This window comes from Microcebus murinus, chromosome 9, assembly GCF_040939455.1.
Source record: "Microcebus murinus isolate Inina chromosome 9, M.murinus_Inina_mat1.0, whole genome shotgun sequence".
In the NCBI taxonomy this organism is placed as follows: domain Eukaryota; kingdom Metazoa; phylum Chordata; class Mammalia; order Primates; family Cheirogaleidae; genus Microcebus; species Microcebus murinus.
In genome coordinates this window covers 30,617,272-30,634,273 of record NC_134112.1, presented here as the reverse complement: position 1 = coordinate 30,634,273, position 17,002 = coordinate 30,617,272, and the positions used below count along the sequence as shown (strand labels likewise).

Below are 17,002 nucleotides of genomic sequence, written 5' to 3'. Positions count from 1 at the left end.
GAGGCCAACGCGAGCAGATGGTTTGAGCTCAAGAGTTTGAGATCAGCCTGAACGAGAGCTAGACCCCATTTCTACTAAAAATAGAAATACATTAGCTGGACAATTAAAAATATACAGGAAAAAAATTAGCCAGGCATTGTGGTGCATACCTGTAATCATAGCTACTTGTGAGGCGGAGGCAGAAGGATTGCTTGAGCCCAGGACTTTGAGGTTGCTGTGAGCTAGGCTGATGCCGTGGCACTCTACTCCGGGCACCAGAGTTAGGCTCTGTTTCAAAAAAAATAATAATAATAATCTGCCCTCAGACACAGAGGCCAATGGGACAGAATAAAAAGCCCAGAAATAAACCCATGTGTATATGATCAAATGATCTTTCACAAGGGTGCCAAGAATAGACAATAGGGAAAGGGCAGTCTATTTAACAAATTATGTAGGGAAAATTGGATATCCACGTGTAAAAGAATGAAAATTCTATCCTTATCTACACCATACACAAAAACAACTCAAAATGGATTAAAGATTTAAACGTAAGACCCGTAACTGTAAAACTTTTAGAAGAAACCAGAAGAAAAACTTCATAATATGGACTTGACAATTATTTCTTGGATTTGACACCAAAAACACAAGCAACGAAAGCAAAATTAGACAAGTGGGACTACATCAAACAAAAAACTTCTGCACAGCAAAGGAAACCATCAACAGGGTGGAGAGGTAACCTTTGAAATGGAAAAAAGAATGGAAACCATATATTTATTTAATAAGAGATTAATGTACAAAATATATAAGGAATTCCTACAACTCAATAGAAAAAACAAATTAATTAATTAAATAAGCTAATTAAAAAATGGGCCAAGATCTTGGAAAGACATTTGTCCAAAGAAGACATATAAATGACCGATAGGTATATGAAGAGATCCTCAACATCACTAATTATCAGGGAATTCTAAGTCAAAACTACAATGAAATATCTCCTCATACCTATTAATATGGCTATTGTGGAAAAAAAAGATAACAGTGTCAGGAGGATGCAGAAAAATCAGAAGCCTTATACATTACTAGAGGGAATGTAAAATGCTTCAGCTCCTATAGAAAACAGTATGGAGGTTCCAGAAAAAAATCAAAAATAAAGTTACCACATGATCCAGCAATTTCACTTCTGGATGTATATATGAAAAAAAAAAAAATTGAAATCAGGATCTCAAAGAAATATATGCACTCCATGTTCATTATGACATTATTCACGATAACCAAGATATAGAAACAACCTAAATATCTATCTGCAGATGAACAGATAAAGAAAAATATGATATATAAATACAATGGAATATTATTAAGCCTTAGAAAATCCTGCCACATGGGACAACATGAATGGACCTGGATGATATTAAGTCAAGTGAAATAAACCAGTTACAGAAAGAAAAATACTGAATGATTCCTCTTATATGAGATACCTAAAATATTAATAGTCAAACTTGTAGAAGCAGCAGAAAATAGAATGGTGATTGCCAGGGATTGAATGGAGAGAGAAACAGAGTTGCTGTTCAGTGGGTGTAAATTTTTAGTTATCCAAGATTAGTAAGTTCTAGAGATGTGTTGTACAACATCATGCCTATATAGTTAGCAATGCTACATTATGCACTTAAATATTTGTTAAGAGAGTAGATCTCAAATGTTTTTGTTGCAAAAAAAATTAATCTGCACAATAACTCTAAAATATAAGTAGTATCATTTTTGCTATTTAACAAATGAAGAATGTAAGGCTTTGGGCAATTAAGTAACTTGTCTAAGATTGCAAAGCCAGAAATTGGCAGAAATAAGATTCAAACCCAAAATTTGTGACTCTGGAAAACACAAATGTTGAAATTATTGAATATTAGATTTTGCCTTTATAAAAGTCATACCCTACACTCTATATATGAGACTGCTTGTCATTTGTAATTAATTACTGTCCGATACAATAACAGTTACATCCATGATGATATTTGTCAGATTAACTGTATTATGAGTTTTACTGAAACAGTGGACGTCATTCCTATATAATGTTTTCTTAGTCTGTTGTTCATAAAGCTTGCTTAGCTATCCATGCAGTGGGATATAATCTGCTTTGAAACTAAAAAAAATAATAATGACGAGGAATTTGGTTCTAGAGATACTATGTCATTACATACTTTCAGAAAGCACTCTGAATCACAGGCAGGGCTACTGCCAGGGGCGAATGTCCATTCTATCTGCTCTGTGTGACAGAGAAGTGGGTTAAATAAGACACAGATTTAGAAACTGAGTAGCAATTATAGTCTGATTATCAGTATGTTGTCAAAGTCATAACAAGAAGGGGCTTGCCTTGGATAGATGTTTATCACAAAGTATTGCTTTTTTTCCCCTCATCTGCTTAGTCCCGCTATTTAAAGGGGTCTCTTAATAGCCACACATGGAACAAACCAGCTAAGGTAGACTCACAAAGAAACATATTTATCTGTAGCAGTGGTCAGGGCCAGCTACCTAGTCTGTGTGGCCCAGTGTAAAATGAAAATGTGGACTTTCTTGTTCAAAAATTACTAAGAATTACAAGATGACAACAGCAGAGTATTAAACCAAGATTTGGACCCTTTTAAGTCCAGAGCCATGTCTAACTGCATAGTTCATCCACCCATGAAGCTGTCCCTGCAGTGGTCTCTTTACTGCCACCACTGACTATAATGAACTTTAGACTGGCTGTGGCACAGTGACCTAGCCTCAATTCTGAACTTCAGTTGTCATTCCTCATCACTAACCCAAATTATAGCATTCCTTGTTTCCTGGTTGGCTCAGATGATACAAACTGTGCTCTCTCTCTCTCTCTCTGTCTCTCACTCACACACACATCAGATATATATAGTGTATGCATATATGGAACATGTATCTATGCATATATTCCTGACATGCATGTGTGTATGTGTATATATGACACAGATGAGCATGTTTCAAGAACCAAAATTAGTAAGAATATCTGCTTAATGCAAAGCCTAGCTTTGCTTACTTATAGTATCTCTGACACCAATTCTATTTCCCTAAGTAATTTTAAAAATTAAAGTCCAGGTCGCAAACTCAATTTAGGTAGTGACCATCTCTCTATTGCCATTTGAAACCTGAGTAGTATATATGATTTCCCTTTAACTTTTGTTACCCCAGAGCATAAATTCAAATGGTTTTAAGTTATAACTACATGGCCTTATCTCTCAGCTGTCCTGATAAAGTTCCATTCTATACCTTTTATCTCATTCAAGAGCATCCTGGCTTGGGTATTACTTTAGATCATCTTTATATAAACCAAATATATCAGAATATACCTGTTTTCTTAAAAAAAAAAAAAAGAAAAAGGTGCTTGGCCAGGTGCGGTTGCTCACAGAGGCTGAGGCAGGAGGATCGCTCAAGGTCAAGAGTTGAAACCAGCCTAAGCAAGAGCAAGACCCCATTTCTACTAAAAAAAATTAGAAATTAATTGGCTAACTGAAAATATATAGAAAAAATTAGCTGGGCATGGTGGTGCATGCCTGTAGTCCCAGCTACTTGGGAGGCTGAGGCAGAAGGATTGCTTGAGCCCAGGAGTTTGAGGTTGCTGTGAGCTAGGCTGATGCCACAACACTCTAGCCCGGGCAAGAGACTCTGGGAAGGAAGGAAGGAAGGAAGGAAGGAAGGAAGGAAGGAAGGAAGGAAGGAAGGAAGGAAGGAAGGAAGGAAGGAAGGAAGGAAGGAAGGAAACACTGTACCCTTATCATATGTGTACATTTCCATATGTTGATAATTGCAAAAAAAAAAAAGTTAAAAATATATATTACCTTGAAATTGTAACCAACCTGTTAAGTAATATCCCCATTTTAGAGATTAAAAAAGAGACAGAAATAGTGAGTTTAAGTTACTTAGTTACTTTTAGTTACTAAGAGCCATAAAATTCAGATTAAATAGTCTTTTGGTTCCTTTCTAATTCTAAGATACTATTTATAAAACCACTGATTTGGAATCTAAGTAATTTTCTGAGTTTCTTTTTATTCTAATTTCTATTGGCCTTCCTAATCTATTAAAGTTTCCAAATTTCTATATCCAAGGATGAGATTCTTTGATATTTAAAATAATACTGCAACAATAAGTTTTCTTGAATATTGCAGAGGTTGTTATTTCTACTAATTTTATATTTACTTTCTATACCTTTTGTTCTCTAGGCAAGCAAAGGTCGGACCACAATTGTGGTAGCACATCGACTTTCCACTATTAGAAGTGCAGATCTGATTGTGGCCATAAAGGATGGGATGGTGGCAGAGAAAGGAACACATGCTGCCCTCATGGCAAAGCAAGGTCTATATTACTCACTTGCAATGTCACAGGTAATGTTTACATGACATATATACTACTGGGTTTTTTAAAAAACTTTTCAGAGATCATACCACACTAGAAAACAAAAGTCCCAAATTATAATCTTAAATTTCACAAAGCAACCAGGATTGATTTACTGTTCCTCAGTGAAGAAATTGAGTGTGATTCATATCCTCAGCATTGTGCTAGATAATATGATGAAGATTAAAGAGCAAAGGGATACATGGTCCTAATATTTGCCAGACACGCTACAGATAGGCTTCCAGTCTTGTATATGGCAGATCTAGGACAGTCTAACTACAGTGATCTTTTGATTAGAACACAGGAAATATAATACATAATCCATACTGAAAGATTTAAAACTTAGCTACAGAGACAAAACGCAAAATTGTGCATACAGATGTTACAAGTTGTAGAAATAAGAAGCAAGATTGATGGGGAGGGAGAGAGCTATATTACCCATGGAAGGTTTCATGGAAGAGGGCTTTAAGGTTAAAAGGTTGGAATTGGAGGTGGACATGGAGGAGAAATCCAGGTTAACAAATAGCAGCATGGAGGTAAAAAAGGAATTTGGTGTGCAACTAAAACAGAAAGGAGACCAGCCTTCCACAAGTAAAGATGAGTGTTAAGGGAATAATAGAAAAGAGTTGGATAATGAGGGTCAGATCATGGAAGTTCTTGGAAGCCAGGCAGTAGGTTGAGACATAATGTGCAGGAAGCACATTACAGAGTGCCTGGCACACAGTGGACACTCAATAAATGTCTGCTGAATGAAGGGATGCACACATCAGTCCATGCTATGTGCACACCACATCCTCACAGGTGGACCGGAAATCTCATACTGAGCAATTGAGAGGGGGTCTGACAGTGTTGGGGGCACACAGCAAATTCTCCTTCCTTAGGATCCATGCTTCTGCATGCCATGAGATCCACCCTACTGGATTTCATATAAGTCTTTCATTAAGGCATATTAATATAATGAGGCTCTAGCCCAATTAGGAATTAGGCTCTAGCTCTCTTCTTCATTCTAGCCCAACTTTCTTCTCTCAATGTGGAATGCAGGCTTCTTCCCAAGGACTCTTCTATAGATAACTAATTTCAACTCTTTAATGTTTATTTTACTTCTTTGACTTTCTGATTATATCTTTCATGTCAATACTGGTAATTTACAAATTAGGAAATTTAGAACGTTACAAGCCTCCATCTCCTCATCAAATTTATAACTTCAAATTTCAAACCCTAGCTTTCTCCACTGTGCTAGAATGAGATATTCCTAAACACACTCATGAAGCAGTGATTGTTTCAAAAAAAAGTTTGAAGATTTAATTATATATTGATTCAAAAACTGCCTGATTCTCACTTTTTAAATATTAGTTCATATTTTGTGTTTCCTTTAAAAATAAAGCGAGGTGTTGACAATTGAATTTGCATGATTTTCATTCCATAATAAATTAATTTATGAAGTTATTAAGTTTAATATTTTCAAACTAATATAGGTAAGAATAAAAAGAAATAACCATAGTTGAATTAACCCTATTTTGAGATTTTTAAAAACTACAATACTCGAATCTTTCTTCGGAGTAACGTATCTTTGTTTTTTATTATAATTAAATTAAAAATTCATTATTAGGTCTTAGGTTAAAGGGTTTCATGATGTAGTAAAAACAAAATTGGTATGTTTGTGGTGTAAATATATAAAAAATTTAAACACCCTATTCAAAATTGATTAGTATTCTCTGACTACCTAAAATTATGTCTATTTTGGATAGAACAACACAATTCAAATATTAATAGTCAATGAAAAGCCATAACATGCTAGGTATTATATAGTAAACATAACATACATAATATCTACATGAACAAGTAACTCATTTTTGAAACTCTGGACATACTTACTTGCCACTATTGCCTGTGGTGTCTAAATGAATCAATATATTAATAAAAGAATGCATGATGATCACAAGTGTTCAAATGTTAATGCTGCTAGAAGAATCCTGAGAAATAGCATAGCAAAGTGGTTACGGTTATGAGCTCTGGAGTCACTGCAAGTTGACTCTGCCACTTAATAGTTTTAGGACCTTGGGCAAGTCATTTAAACTCTCAGTGCCTCACTTTGCTAATCTCTAACATGAGGAAAATAACAGCAACCTATTAATGAATTATTATGAGTATTAAATGAACTAATTCATAGAAAGTGCTTAGAATTATTGTTGGTATAATAAATTTTATTATTATTAGCATTAGCATTATCTAATCAAACTTTTCAGAAAAGTTCAAACTACGGAGGTTAATATTATAATTACTTATCTAAATTGTACATGATTGTATACAGACATATTCCTTCAATGAGTTCCTATTTGACAATAAAATAAAAATAGGTAAAGATATATTTATGCGCACCCAAACTTATGATCATCATTATTTTGTCTTGTAGCCTTCTCAAGAAAAGGAATTATCTTTGAACTCTTAAAGCATCTTCTTAAAAATTTTTATTATGAGAAGAGGTCAAAGTTTTATCTTAAACTTGTCACAAAGTAACTCCTGGAAAAAAAAAGCCATATAAAAATTTTCTTTTGTGGTAGAGAAATTTATAGGAAAAAAAAGAAAGTGATAGCATAAAGGAATGTCTGATTAAAGATGTAGAGATAGTCCAAGGATAGTTAAAGTTCATTGAACTGTTAAATGATTAACAGTTGTTAAGCTTGTCAATGAATCGGTATCCCTAGAAAGTGATCCAAGTCCACACATCCTCCTTGTGGACCTAAATCTACCTACATCTTTCCATCTCTTCTCCCCAACCCTGGCCTGAACTGTTATCATCCTAACTGAGCTCTTCATTTCTCTCCTGTCCTCCTCCTCCCATCTCTTCCTGGGGAAGTCATAAATTTATTCATACCACATTCAAATGAACATAAAATATGTAGTCCCTTTATTTCACTAAAACAGGTCTCACTTTTCTGAGTAGCAAGAAAACTAAAATGGGGACCTAGAGCAATTTGGTTTAGAACTTCTTCCTATTCTATAATGTAAACAATTTCTTTAAGGTTAATTTGATTTCTTTGGACTTGCTTATTCTTCAGGAGCAGAGTCCATTAATTTTACTTTTTGATCACAGTTTGGGATGGGCAGCAGTGACAGACCTGCAAAACGTTACTATCTCTTAAGATCTATCTCAAGCCCATGACCAGCCTCACATATAAGCACCTAGCTAAATGTTATAGATTTATAAGCTCCAGAAAAGGCTAGGACAAAGGCATCAAAAGAGTATCATCTGTCTCAAAAAGCTCGTTTTACGAAGAGCTGTCCCTTGCTAGTGATATAATTGTTTGGGATTAAAGCATTATTTTCCTCAGTTACCTATACAGATCTTTGGAAAAGATGGCTCAATAAGCTATTGTCAGTCACTAACACTTTAGTATGAGCTACACTTATTAGCTCTTTGTCAAGCCTGAAAACCCTTCAGCAAGAACTGCACAAGCATATGCCACTTTTAATAGCAAAGGCAATAACAGTTTTAAACGGATGCTTAATAAAGTTTCTTTGAATTTTTAAGGCATTTTTATGACAGCCTGTATACTCTTCATTTAAGGATATTAAAAAAGCTGATGAACAAATGGAATCAATGACATGTTCTACTGAAAGAAATACCAGCTCCAACCCTCTGTGCCCTATGAACAGCATCAAGTCAGACTTCACTGATGAGTCTGAGGAATCCATCCACTGTAAAGAGGTAATGGGTCAACTACAGAGTTTTTCCCACATAGTCTCCAATTTTTATTTAATCCTTAAATTTAGAGTTTATTTACTGTAAAATATTACCATAGCACTGAGTTCACAAAACATGTCTTTCCCAAACTTCACTCTAGCATCACTGTGACTCACTCTCTAAGAAAGAGGCCATCTTAGGCTGGGCGCGGTGGCTCACGCCTGTAATCCTAGCACTCTGGGAGGCCGAGGCGGGCGGATTGCTCGAGGTCAGGAGTTCGAAACCAGCCTGAGCGAGACCCCGTCTCTACTAAAAATAGAAAGAAATTAATTGACCAACTAAAAGTGTATATACAAAAAATTAGCCGGGCATGGTGGTGCATGCCTGTAGTCCCAGCTACTTGGGAGGCTGAGGCAGGAGGATCGCTTGAGCCCAGGAGTTTGAGGTTGCTGTGAGCTAGGCTGACGCCACGGCACTCACTCTAGCCTGGGCAACAAAAGTGAGACTCTGTCTCAAAAAAAAAGAAAAAGAAAGAGGCCATCTAATGAGACTGTGTTTATGTCAGAGGTCCTTCCTTGTTGGGGCAAAAGACTCTCATGAGAATGTTACATTATTCTTTATCCTATAAGGCAAACCATGGGTTAAACAGTGCTTTGGCAAGTGTGGTAGAGAGACCACCCACCAGTGATGCTCAGGATTAATTGGAGTCACATCAGACCATAAATGCAGATAAGCCCCAGCTGCAGATAAGCTCCAGCCAGTGGCCCCAGCCTCCAGGCCTGGGCACAGCTCAAGTAGCCTCCTTCACTTGGGCAGGGAGTACTTGTTCCCAGGCCTGCTCGGCTCCACCTCCCACCCCCAGGTACATCACCTGCCTTAACCCTCCTTCCAGCTTATGCCCCTCTTCAGTCTCCACCTGAACCTCCACCTGAAGTCTCATTTCCCTACCTTCATTCTGCCTCCCTTCTCTGAACATGCCCCTGGCACCCACTTTGGTCATACTCTGACCGTTCTCTTCAGCACCCTTTCATAAACACTCTTGTGTCTTAATCTCACCTGAACCCCTGCTTCTCCCAGACTCCCCATTCCTGAGCCCCAGCCCTCTCCCCAACCCCAGTTGAGTTTTGCTGGCCCCCTGGTGCCGCTTTTCAGCTGTAACGTCACATACCTTGAAACCCCTCATCCTTGCCCCTGTATTTCAGCCCTGAGTATAAGAACATAGTACAATACTGGGATGCTAGGCAGGAGTGTAGGAAACACTGTGTTAAAACATCTATTAGTACCTGCTGGACCTGCCACGGCAATTGCTGAAAACCCAATAGAAATCTGCCTCCAAGTCTGAAAATTTACTAGATTTATAAAGTAGATTTCCAAAACCTAAGAAAGGTAAAAATCAGAAAATCGAAAAGCAATTTCTAGACTTCTGGACAAAAGCGTAAGTTTCTGATAGAACTACTGTGCTCCACACACAAGGAAATGATGGATAAAACATAAAGAAGAGGGAAAAAAACAATAAAATACATTCAGGCTCCAAAACAAGATAAATATCTCTTCAGACCAGAACTACAGTAAAAGCACAAAGCAATGAGCTGGACAATAGTCACAGACCTACTTTGTGAAGGAGGCTTAAAACCCTGGCTAACCAGTGGCCGGAACTACAGTTTATAGAAACTCGTGAGCCTGAGGGGGTAGAAACATAGGCACCATCTTACAATCAAGAACTGAAACAAGCCAAAGGCCAGCTCAGTGGCCATTTTGGGGGGACACAAGTCTTAATAAACTTAAAAGGGCCGGGCGGGTGGCTCACGCCTGTAATCCTAGCACTCTGGGAGGCCAAGGCGGGCGGATTGCTCGAGGTCAGGAGTTCGAAAACAGCCTGAGCAAGAGCGAGACCCCGTCTCTACTATAAATAAAAAGAAATTAATTGGCCAACTAATATATATAGAAAAAATTAGCCGGGCATGGTGGTGCATGCCTGTAGTCCCAGCTACTCGGGAGGCTGAGGCAGAAGGATCGCTTGAGCCCAGGAGTTTGAGGTTGCTGTGAGCTAGGCTGACACCACGGCACTCACTCTAGCCTGGGCAGCAGAGCGAGACTCTGTCTCAAATAAATAAACTTAAAAGAATTCAAGTAACATAAAATATATTACTTGACCAAAATAGAATTAAATTAGAATTCAAGAACAGAAAGTGGTCTGGGAAATCTTAAAATATTTAGAAACTAAATAACTCACTTCTAAATGCACAGATCAAAGAAAAAAATCAAAAGAAAAATTCGAAAGTATTTTGAACTGAATGGATTTGTAAACTGAACATATCAAAATGTGTGGGGTGAAGCTTAAAGTGGTACTGAGAAAGAAATATGTACCATTACACACCAAAATCTCAAATTAATAGACTAAATGTCTACTGTAAGAAACTAGAAGGAAGGAAATAACGATAAAGAAGAAAAACTAAAGAAGAAGATGAAGAAATACCAAATGGTGAAAGACTAAGATCAGGAACAAGGCAAGAATGCATGATCTCACCACCTCTATTCAGCATTTTACTGGACATGCCAGCCTGTGTAATAAGGTGAGAAAGTATATTGACTCCAGAGAGAAAAAGAAGCTGTAAGACTGTGTTTATTCACAGATGGCATGATCATCTTTGTAAATAATCCTACAGAATCCACCAAAAAAATGTACTAAAGGTCATCATGGAGTTTAGCAAGGTTGTAAAATACACAATAAGAATACTAAAATCGAATCTAATTCCAAATACTAAAAATGTAAAATGGGAAATTGAAATTTAAAAAATGATGTCATATATAATAGTTCGAAAATATTAAATACTTGGAGACAAATTTAATAAAAGATTATAAGACCCACACACTGAAATCTATAAAATATTCCTGAGAAAAAATTTTAAAAGAGACTAGATAAACTAAGAGATACCATGTGAGTGAAGCTGAAGATCCAATATTGTTAAAATGTCAATTCTCCCCAAATTGATCTATGGATTCAAAGCAATCCCAACCAACAACTCAGTGGGCTTTTTTTTTTTTTGTAGAATCTGACAAACTGATTCTAAATTCATATGGACATGCCAAAAGTCAAAATAGTCAAAGTAACATTAAAGAAGAATGAAATTGGAGGATTTATGCTACCTGATTTCAATTATATTTCAATTACTATAAAGCTAATTACTAATTCCAATTTTGATTACTATAAAACCATAGTCATCAAAACATTTTATTGCCATAAAAATACACAGATCAATGAAACAGAATAGAGAATTGAGACATAGATCCACACATATATGGTCAATTGCATCTCAACAAAATTGCAAAGGCAATTTAATCAAGAATGTATACTTTTTTTCAAAAAATGATGCTGGATCAGTTAGCTATCTATAGACAAAATAATCAACCTAAATTCATACCTCAAGCCACAGGTGAAAATTGACTGAAAATAAATTACACACTTCACTGTAAACCCTAAAATTATAAAACTTCTATACAAAAATCCAATAGAAAATCTTTTAATTAAGCAAACGTTTTTAGATATAACACCAAAAGCATAATTCATAACAGAAAAAAAATTGATAAATCAGGCATTACCAAAATCAGCAACTTTATTATTTCTAAAACACTTTTAAGAAAATGAAAAAGATAGGCCATAAACCCTGGTAGAAAATATTTTTAAATCATATGTCTGATAAAGGGTTTGCATCCATAAGATATAAAGAACTCCCAAAGCACAATAAGAATACAAATAACTGAAAAATAGACAAAATATTTGCATAAGCATTTTACTAAAGAAGATGAGCAGATTGGAAATAAGCACACAAAAAGATGTCCCACCTCCTTAGTCATTAGAGAAATGCAAAAGAAAATCTGGTGGGAATATAAATGCTAAAACTACTCTGGAAAATAATTTGTTAGTTTCTTAGAAAGTTAAATTTATACCTAGTATATATTCCAGCCATTTCATTTCTAGATATTTACCCAAGAGAAATGAAAACAAAGTCTTGTATATGATTGTTTGCAGCAGCTTTATTTGTAATAGCCCCAAAGTGAGGAAAGCACCCAAATTTATCCCCTCAACAGGTGAGTGGATAAATAAATTGTGATATAGCCATACAATGGAATACTACTCGGGAATAAAAAGGAATGAAATGCTGATTCATGCAACAGCGTGGGTAAATCTCACAATAATTATGTTGAGCAAAAGAAGTTAGATGAAAATGAATACATAATGTATGATTTTATTTATATAAAAGATCTATATACAAACTCATCTATATTGACAGAAAATATATCAGTAATTACAGGAGGAGGAGGAGGAGAAGAGGACAGGCAACTGAGAGGTGTGGGAAAGGGATTATAAAAAGCAGGAGAAAACTTCCAGGAGTAATAAATGTGTTCATTATCTTGACAATGATGATGTTTTTACAGGTGTATAGTTGTGTATAAACTTATCAAATTGTACAGTTTATGCATGTGCAGTTTGTTATATGAAAAGTATCACTCAATAAACCTCTAAAATGCATCAGATGAAATTTTAAATTCTTTAGGAAAGGTCATTTTTTAACTTTTTAAAACTCTTTTGTATCTCTTTGCAAATTGTCTAGAGTTTCATATTTTTATATCAGATTATCTTAAAGCAAGTGTAATCTGTAACATATTTAGATAGTACAGCATATTTCATCCTTTTACTGAAATTTTTCATTTTGTCTTTATTATTTTATTCTTTTCTTATCTTGATAATACTATTTAAATGATACTATATTTTAATCTGTTATCGTTTATTTTCCCAGAGGCAAAAGACATCTTTAAATGATCTGTGTAACATAAATTATCCTATAGAAGCAAGATAGCTCATACATTTTCTGGCTATGTAATGTACTTGTGTCCTAGGACATGCTCAGCCTTAGTTTTGTCACAGGATAAGGTAATTGTGCAAAGCACTTAGCTCCATGCTCAGTGCTTGAAAAAGAGTTGGTGTACAACTTTTTAAATTCCTGTATATTCTTTTGGACAGTGACCTAATTATAAGGTGATGCCTTTTATGATGATGAGCTTCAGAAAACTGCAGCAGAAAAGATGATGGATACAGTCAAGTTATTAAGTAATCCAATATCATTGCGGTCTGAGCCACCCTGAAAACAAACTTTCAAGATTTAGAATTTTAAAAGTTCTGTCGTCCAAACCACACGGTTTACCTTAGAGGGACCAGATTAAGATTAGAACAAGAATTATAAACTACTTTATAATCTTCATGAGGAATTCCCTGGTTACTATGTTCATAAACGTCATTACTTTATGAGGAAGTTTTGGTATGAAACACCAAATAGCTCACTGTCTACTTTTCTACTTAAAATAATTACTCACTGCAAACGTATTCAGAAGATTTTTTAAGTTTCTGAAATAAATCCACTATATATCGCAAACAAGAGCAAGGCAAGATTGTTATGATATTATTCACCCTCTGATCACTGGAACCACTAGCTCCCCTTGTCACCTCCCTGTGTCCTGGGAAAGGCTGGCAGACACCAGAATGACTACTTGCATTGTACTTTCTCTGCATAAAACTTTGGATTTTGTGTCATAAACTCTTCTTCTCTAATAACTCCAGCAAGGCAATGGCCGCTAACAGTTATTGAGTACGTATTGTTTGCAAATACACAGAGTTGCAAATGTATTGGATGAAGCTTAATTCTAGAAACAATCTTGCAAGACAGGAACTTTCCAGTTTAAAATCCTAGCAAAACTTTTACCTTCTGCACTTTCCCTGCTTAGCTCCTACCTAGATTTTGCCCTATCCTAGAGTATCATATTCCACCAAGTTTAAGAAGAGTAAAGAAACATATGCCTAATTTTTCTCCTGTGATTCTTAGCTATCAGACATGTGAGCTAATTTGTGCTTTTTTAATGATAGCAACTGAATGAAATGCCAAAAGGTGATATTGCACAAATAGTCACTTCTGGATAAGGTTCCTTTAGTTTATGCTTTAGGGTCATCATTAGTAATATGAGCAGTGAATTTTTTCTAAGAAAAATTATGCTTTCTATCCTGCTATCTGCTGTATTTGATATTTTACATTATAGTTCTGTTTATGATTGGCTAACTTCCCCAGGTTCCATTATGCTAGCAAACTGGCATTTTTAACCAATGTGTTTTATTTTTTAGGTGAGTCTTCCTGAAGTTTCTCTATTAAAAATTTTTAAGTTAAACAAGTCTGAATGGCCTCTTGTGGTTCTGGGCACATTGGCTTCTATTCTAAATGGAACCGTTCATCCAGTATTTTCCATCATCTTTGCAAAAATTGTAACTGTAAGTAAAACTTATTTGCTAATTTTTTAACAATTTAAAGAAAGTATGATATGAGACAGCAAGCTTGTTGCACTCTGATCCACAAGGGGGAAATTGGTAGTGTTAGTGGATCACCCTTAGTGTGGGGTTCATGATAGGAAGGTTAACTAATGTTCTTAGGAGATAAACCACCATCTATTGTGAAGTGTTTAGCTGGACCTTGTTGACTGGGCGATCAGTAAAGAAATTGTTTTGTTTTCTAATTTTGACTCCAGTGTTGTATCGGCATTCCAAAGCACTGAAGCAATAAAATAGACTAATACAACTCCTCTCCTTTCAACTACTTGGAACAATGGCAATTTTTTATTACAAGCCAGTTCAAGGAGAGGAAATAACAAGAGTTTGGGATTGTGCTAACGGATCCAGGACAGTTGGTGGGTCCAAGGATCTTACTAGATCCATGTTAAATCTTCAGTCTTTACAAAAATTCTAGCCTGAAACTTCAGTCTCTGTGATTTACACAGCTACACTTTGTGAATAGAAATGTCTATGTATATATTAAATTCAGGAACAATTTCTAGGAGCATATACAAAAGTCTCACATTACAGTCACTACTCTAAGCAGAAGAATACTAAGAACCCGAGTTATCAAAATTATTAGGAATAATAATTCAAACAAACTGGTGGTTTCCTTGAAAATATACTGTGATCATAGCGGATAGAGGACTCAATTGTCTGATCCCATATTTACATAGTTTAAGTAGGAGAAATAAAAGCAAATTATTTTTATCATGTGGAATTAATTGACAATGATAGAATAATGTACATCTTTTTCCTCCAAAAATGCATATGTGGCTTTATTCTTATGTTGAAATGTATTCAAAAAATTCTGGTGTATAGACAATTTAGGCTTTTTTTCTATTTTTTTGTTTTTTACATTTTCCTCCAAACAACTGATGAAAAAAAATCTATTCCTTTTCAGATGTTTGAAAATAATGATAAAACTACATTAAAGCATGATGCAGAAATGTATTCCATGATATTTGTCATTTTGGGTGCTATTTGCTTTGTCAGTTATTTCATGCAGGTAAGCTTTGAATCAACTAAACAAGCTAGAGCATAATTACTTTTTGATGTTATCCTCTCTATTTGATTTTAAAATGTAATAATTAAATGTTACAAAGAAATAGAAAAAAAAATATTGAAGAGTAAATGTAGATTTTTGTTTGTTTGTTTTCCAGGGATTATTTTTTGGCAGAGCAGGGGAAATCTTAACCATGAGGCTAAGACATTTGGCATTTAAAGCCATGTTATATCAGGTCAGTGTTTAACTGAATTTTTCTTATTTTGTTTAAAATTTGTTGTAAAATATTCCAGGTTTTAGTTCTGTCTGAAGTCAATTTGACATAATCTTTCCTTTTGGTCATTTAAAAGCATGCTATTTTTGTTCTGAGCAGAGAAAATCTGACATCAGAATTCTCATAGTATATTTTCCTAATAGAAAAAATTTGTGTGGTTTTCAAAAATACAGCTTATAGGAAGCAAGGATTTAGGGTCTACTCCTTGTTCCTTGCATTCATCTTGACAACAAATCTTTCTTTTAATAAATAATGTAGTATTCCAGGGTCAGAATGGAAGACTAAAGTAAAACTGAAAAGGAGAGGCAAGAGCTCTGATATCTTGGGAAGATATTTGCAAAGGAGTTACTGATTCCTCTATTTCTCATCCATGGGCATAGCTCAAGTTTTTCCACTCCATACTTCTTAAAGCAGCCAGCCTCTCTGCCCTCGTTGGAAGAGTCCTGAACTCAGATAACATCAGTCTAGCTGCCAGGTCTGCATGCCTCATCCAGGTGATCAGTCACATCTGCGAAATAACTAAAAATAGGTGGATCAAGTAGTAATCTTGAGAAGGGAGTCTTGGGAGCAAATGGAAGGAACGTCTCCCATTGGCACCTCTAAAAGTCTTTCATGAGGCTGAGGTGTATTGGGTTACCCTGAAAGCCAGTCATCATTTGGAGACCTTCACCTCACTTTGTGTCGCCAAACTTCATGGGGCAGGAACAAATAGCTTCCTGCCAGGGTAATTTCTTTTCAGAAATAGAGTTACTGTCACTCGGACTGAGTCATCAAAACCAGTTTTTATATATTGTGACTTTTAGAAGGAGTATTCCGAGGGCTGCCATGTAACAAAATTCCTTAACCTTTGTACTCTTAGGGAAGTACAGGATACAAAATGCAGTGAAGCAAGTTGGAGTTTCCCATAGCAACTCGATTCTCTGAAGCAGTCACTGCCCTTACACCTCTGTTCAGAAAGGTCTGATTTTTGTTCCATATGCGGAGATACTCTTTAATCCAGAAAAAAAGAAGTTTACTTTAGAGATCATAAATCAATTTGATGCTCACACTAATCTCTTATGTTAAACATATTTTATTTTTTATTTATGAACACTTTATGTCTTTGCCTTAAATCATTTAAGAAATAAGGTGAAACTTAAATTAACTAATACTGTATTTCACACTTGTTGACAATTTCTGCTCATTTTTGTTTTTCTTCATGAATTTACATTTTTCCTTGTTCAATAAATATTTAGTTTAAATTTCTAGACATTTTTGAAATTGTTTCCTAAATGTCTGGGTGTTGTTATACAGAAG

At 35.4% G+C, this 17,002-nt stretch overlaps 1 protein-coding gene across 1 annotated transcript in view; it reads left to right on the top strand.

Annotated features, from left to right (window-relative positions):
* The window catches only part of ABCB5 (ATP binding cassette subfamily B member 5), a 98,003-nt gene that overhangs the window by 41,311 nt on the left and 39,690 nt on the right, over positions 1-17,002 (top strand). The window contains exons 14-18 of the mRNA XM_020289626.2: positions 4,197-4,358; positions 7,937-8,077; positions 14,226-14,369; positions 15,331-15,435; positions 15,590-15,667. Coding sequence (XP_020145215.2) covers positions 4,197-4,358; positions 7,937-8,077; positions 14,226-14,369; positions 15,331-15,435; positions 15,590-15,667 — 630 coding nt within the window. The remainder of the gene's footprint in view (positions 1-4,196; positions 4,359-7,936; positions 8,078-14,225; positions 14,370-15,330; positions 15,436-15,589; positions 15,668-17,002) is intronic.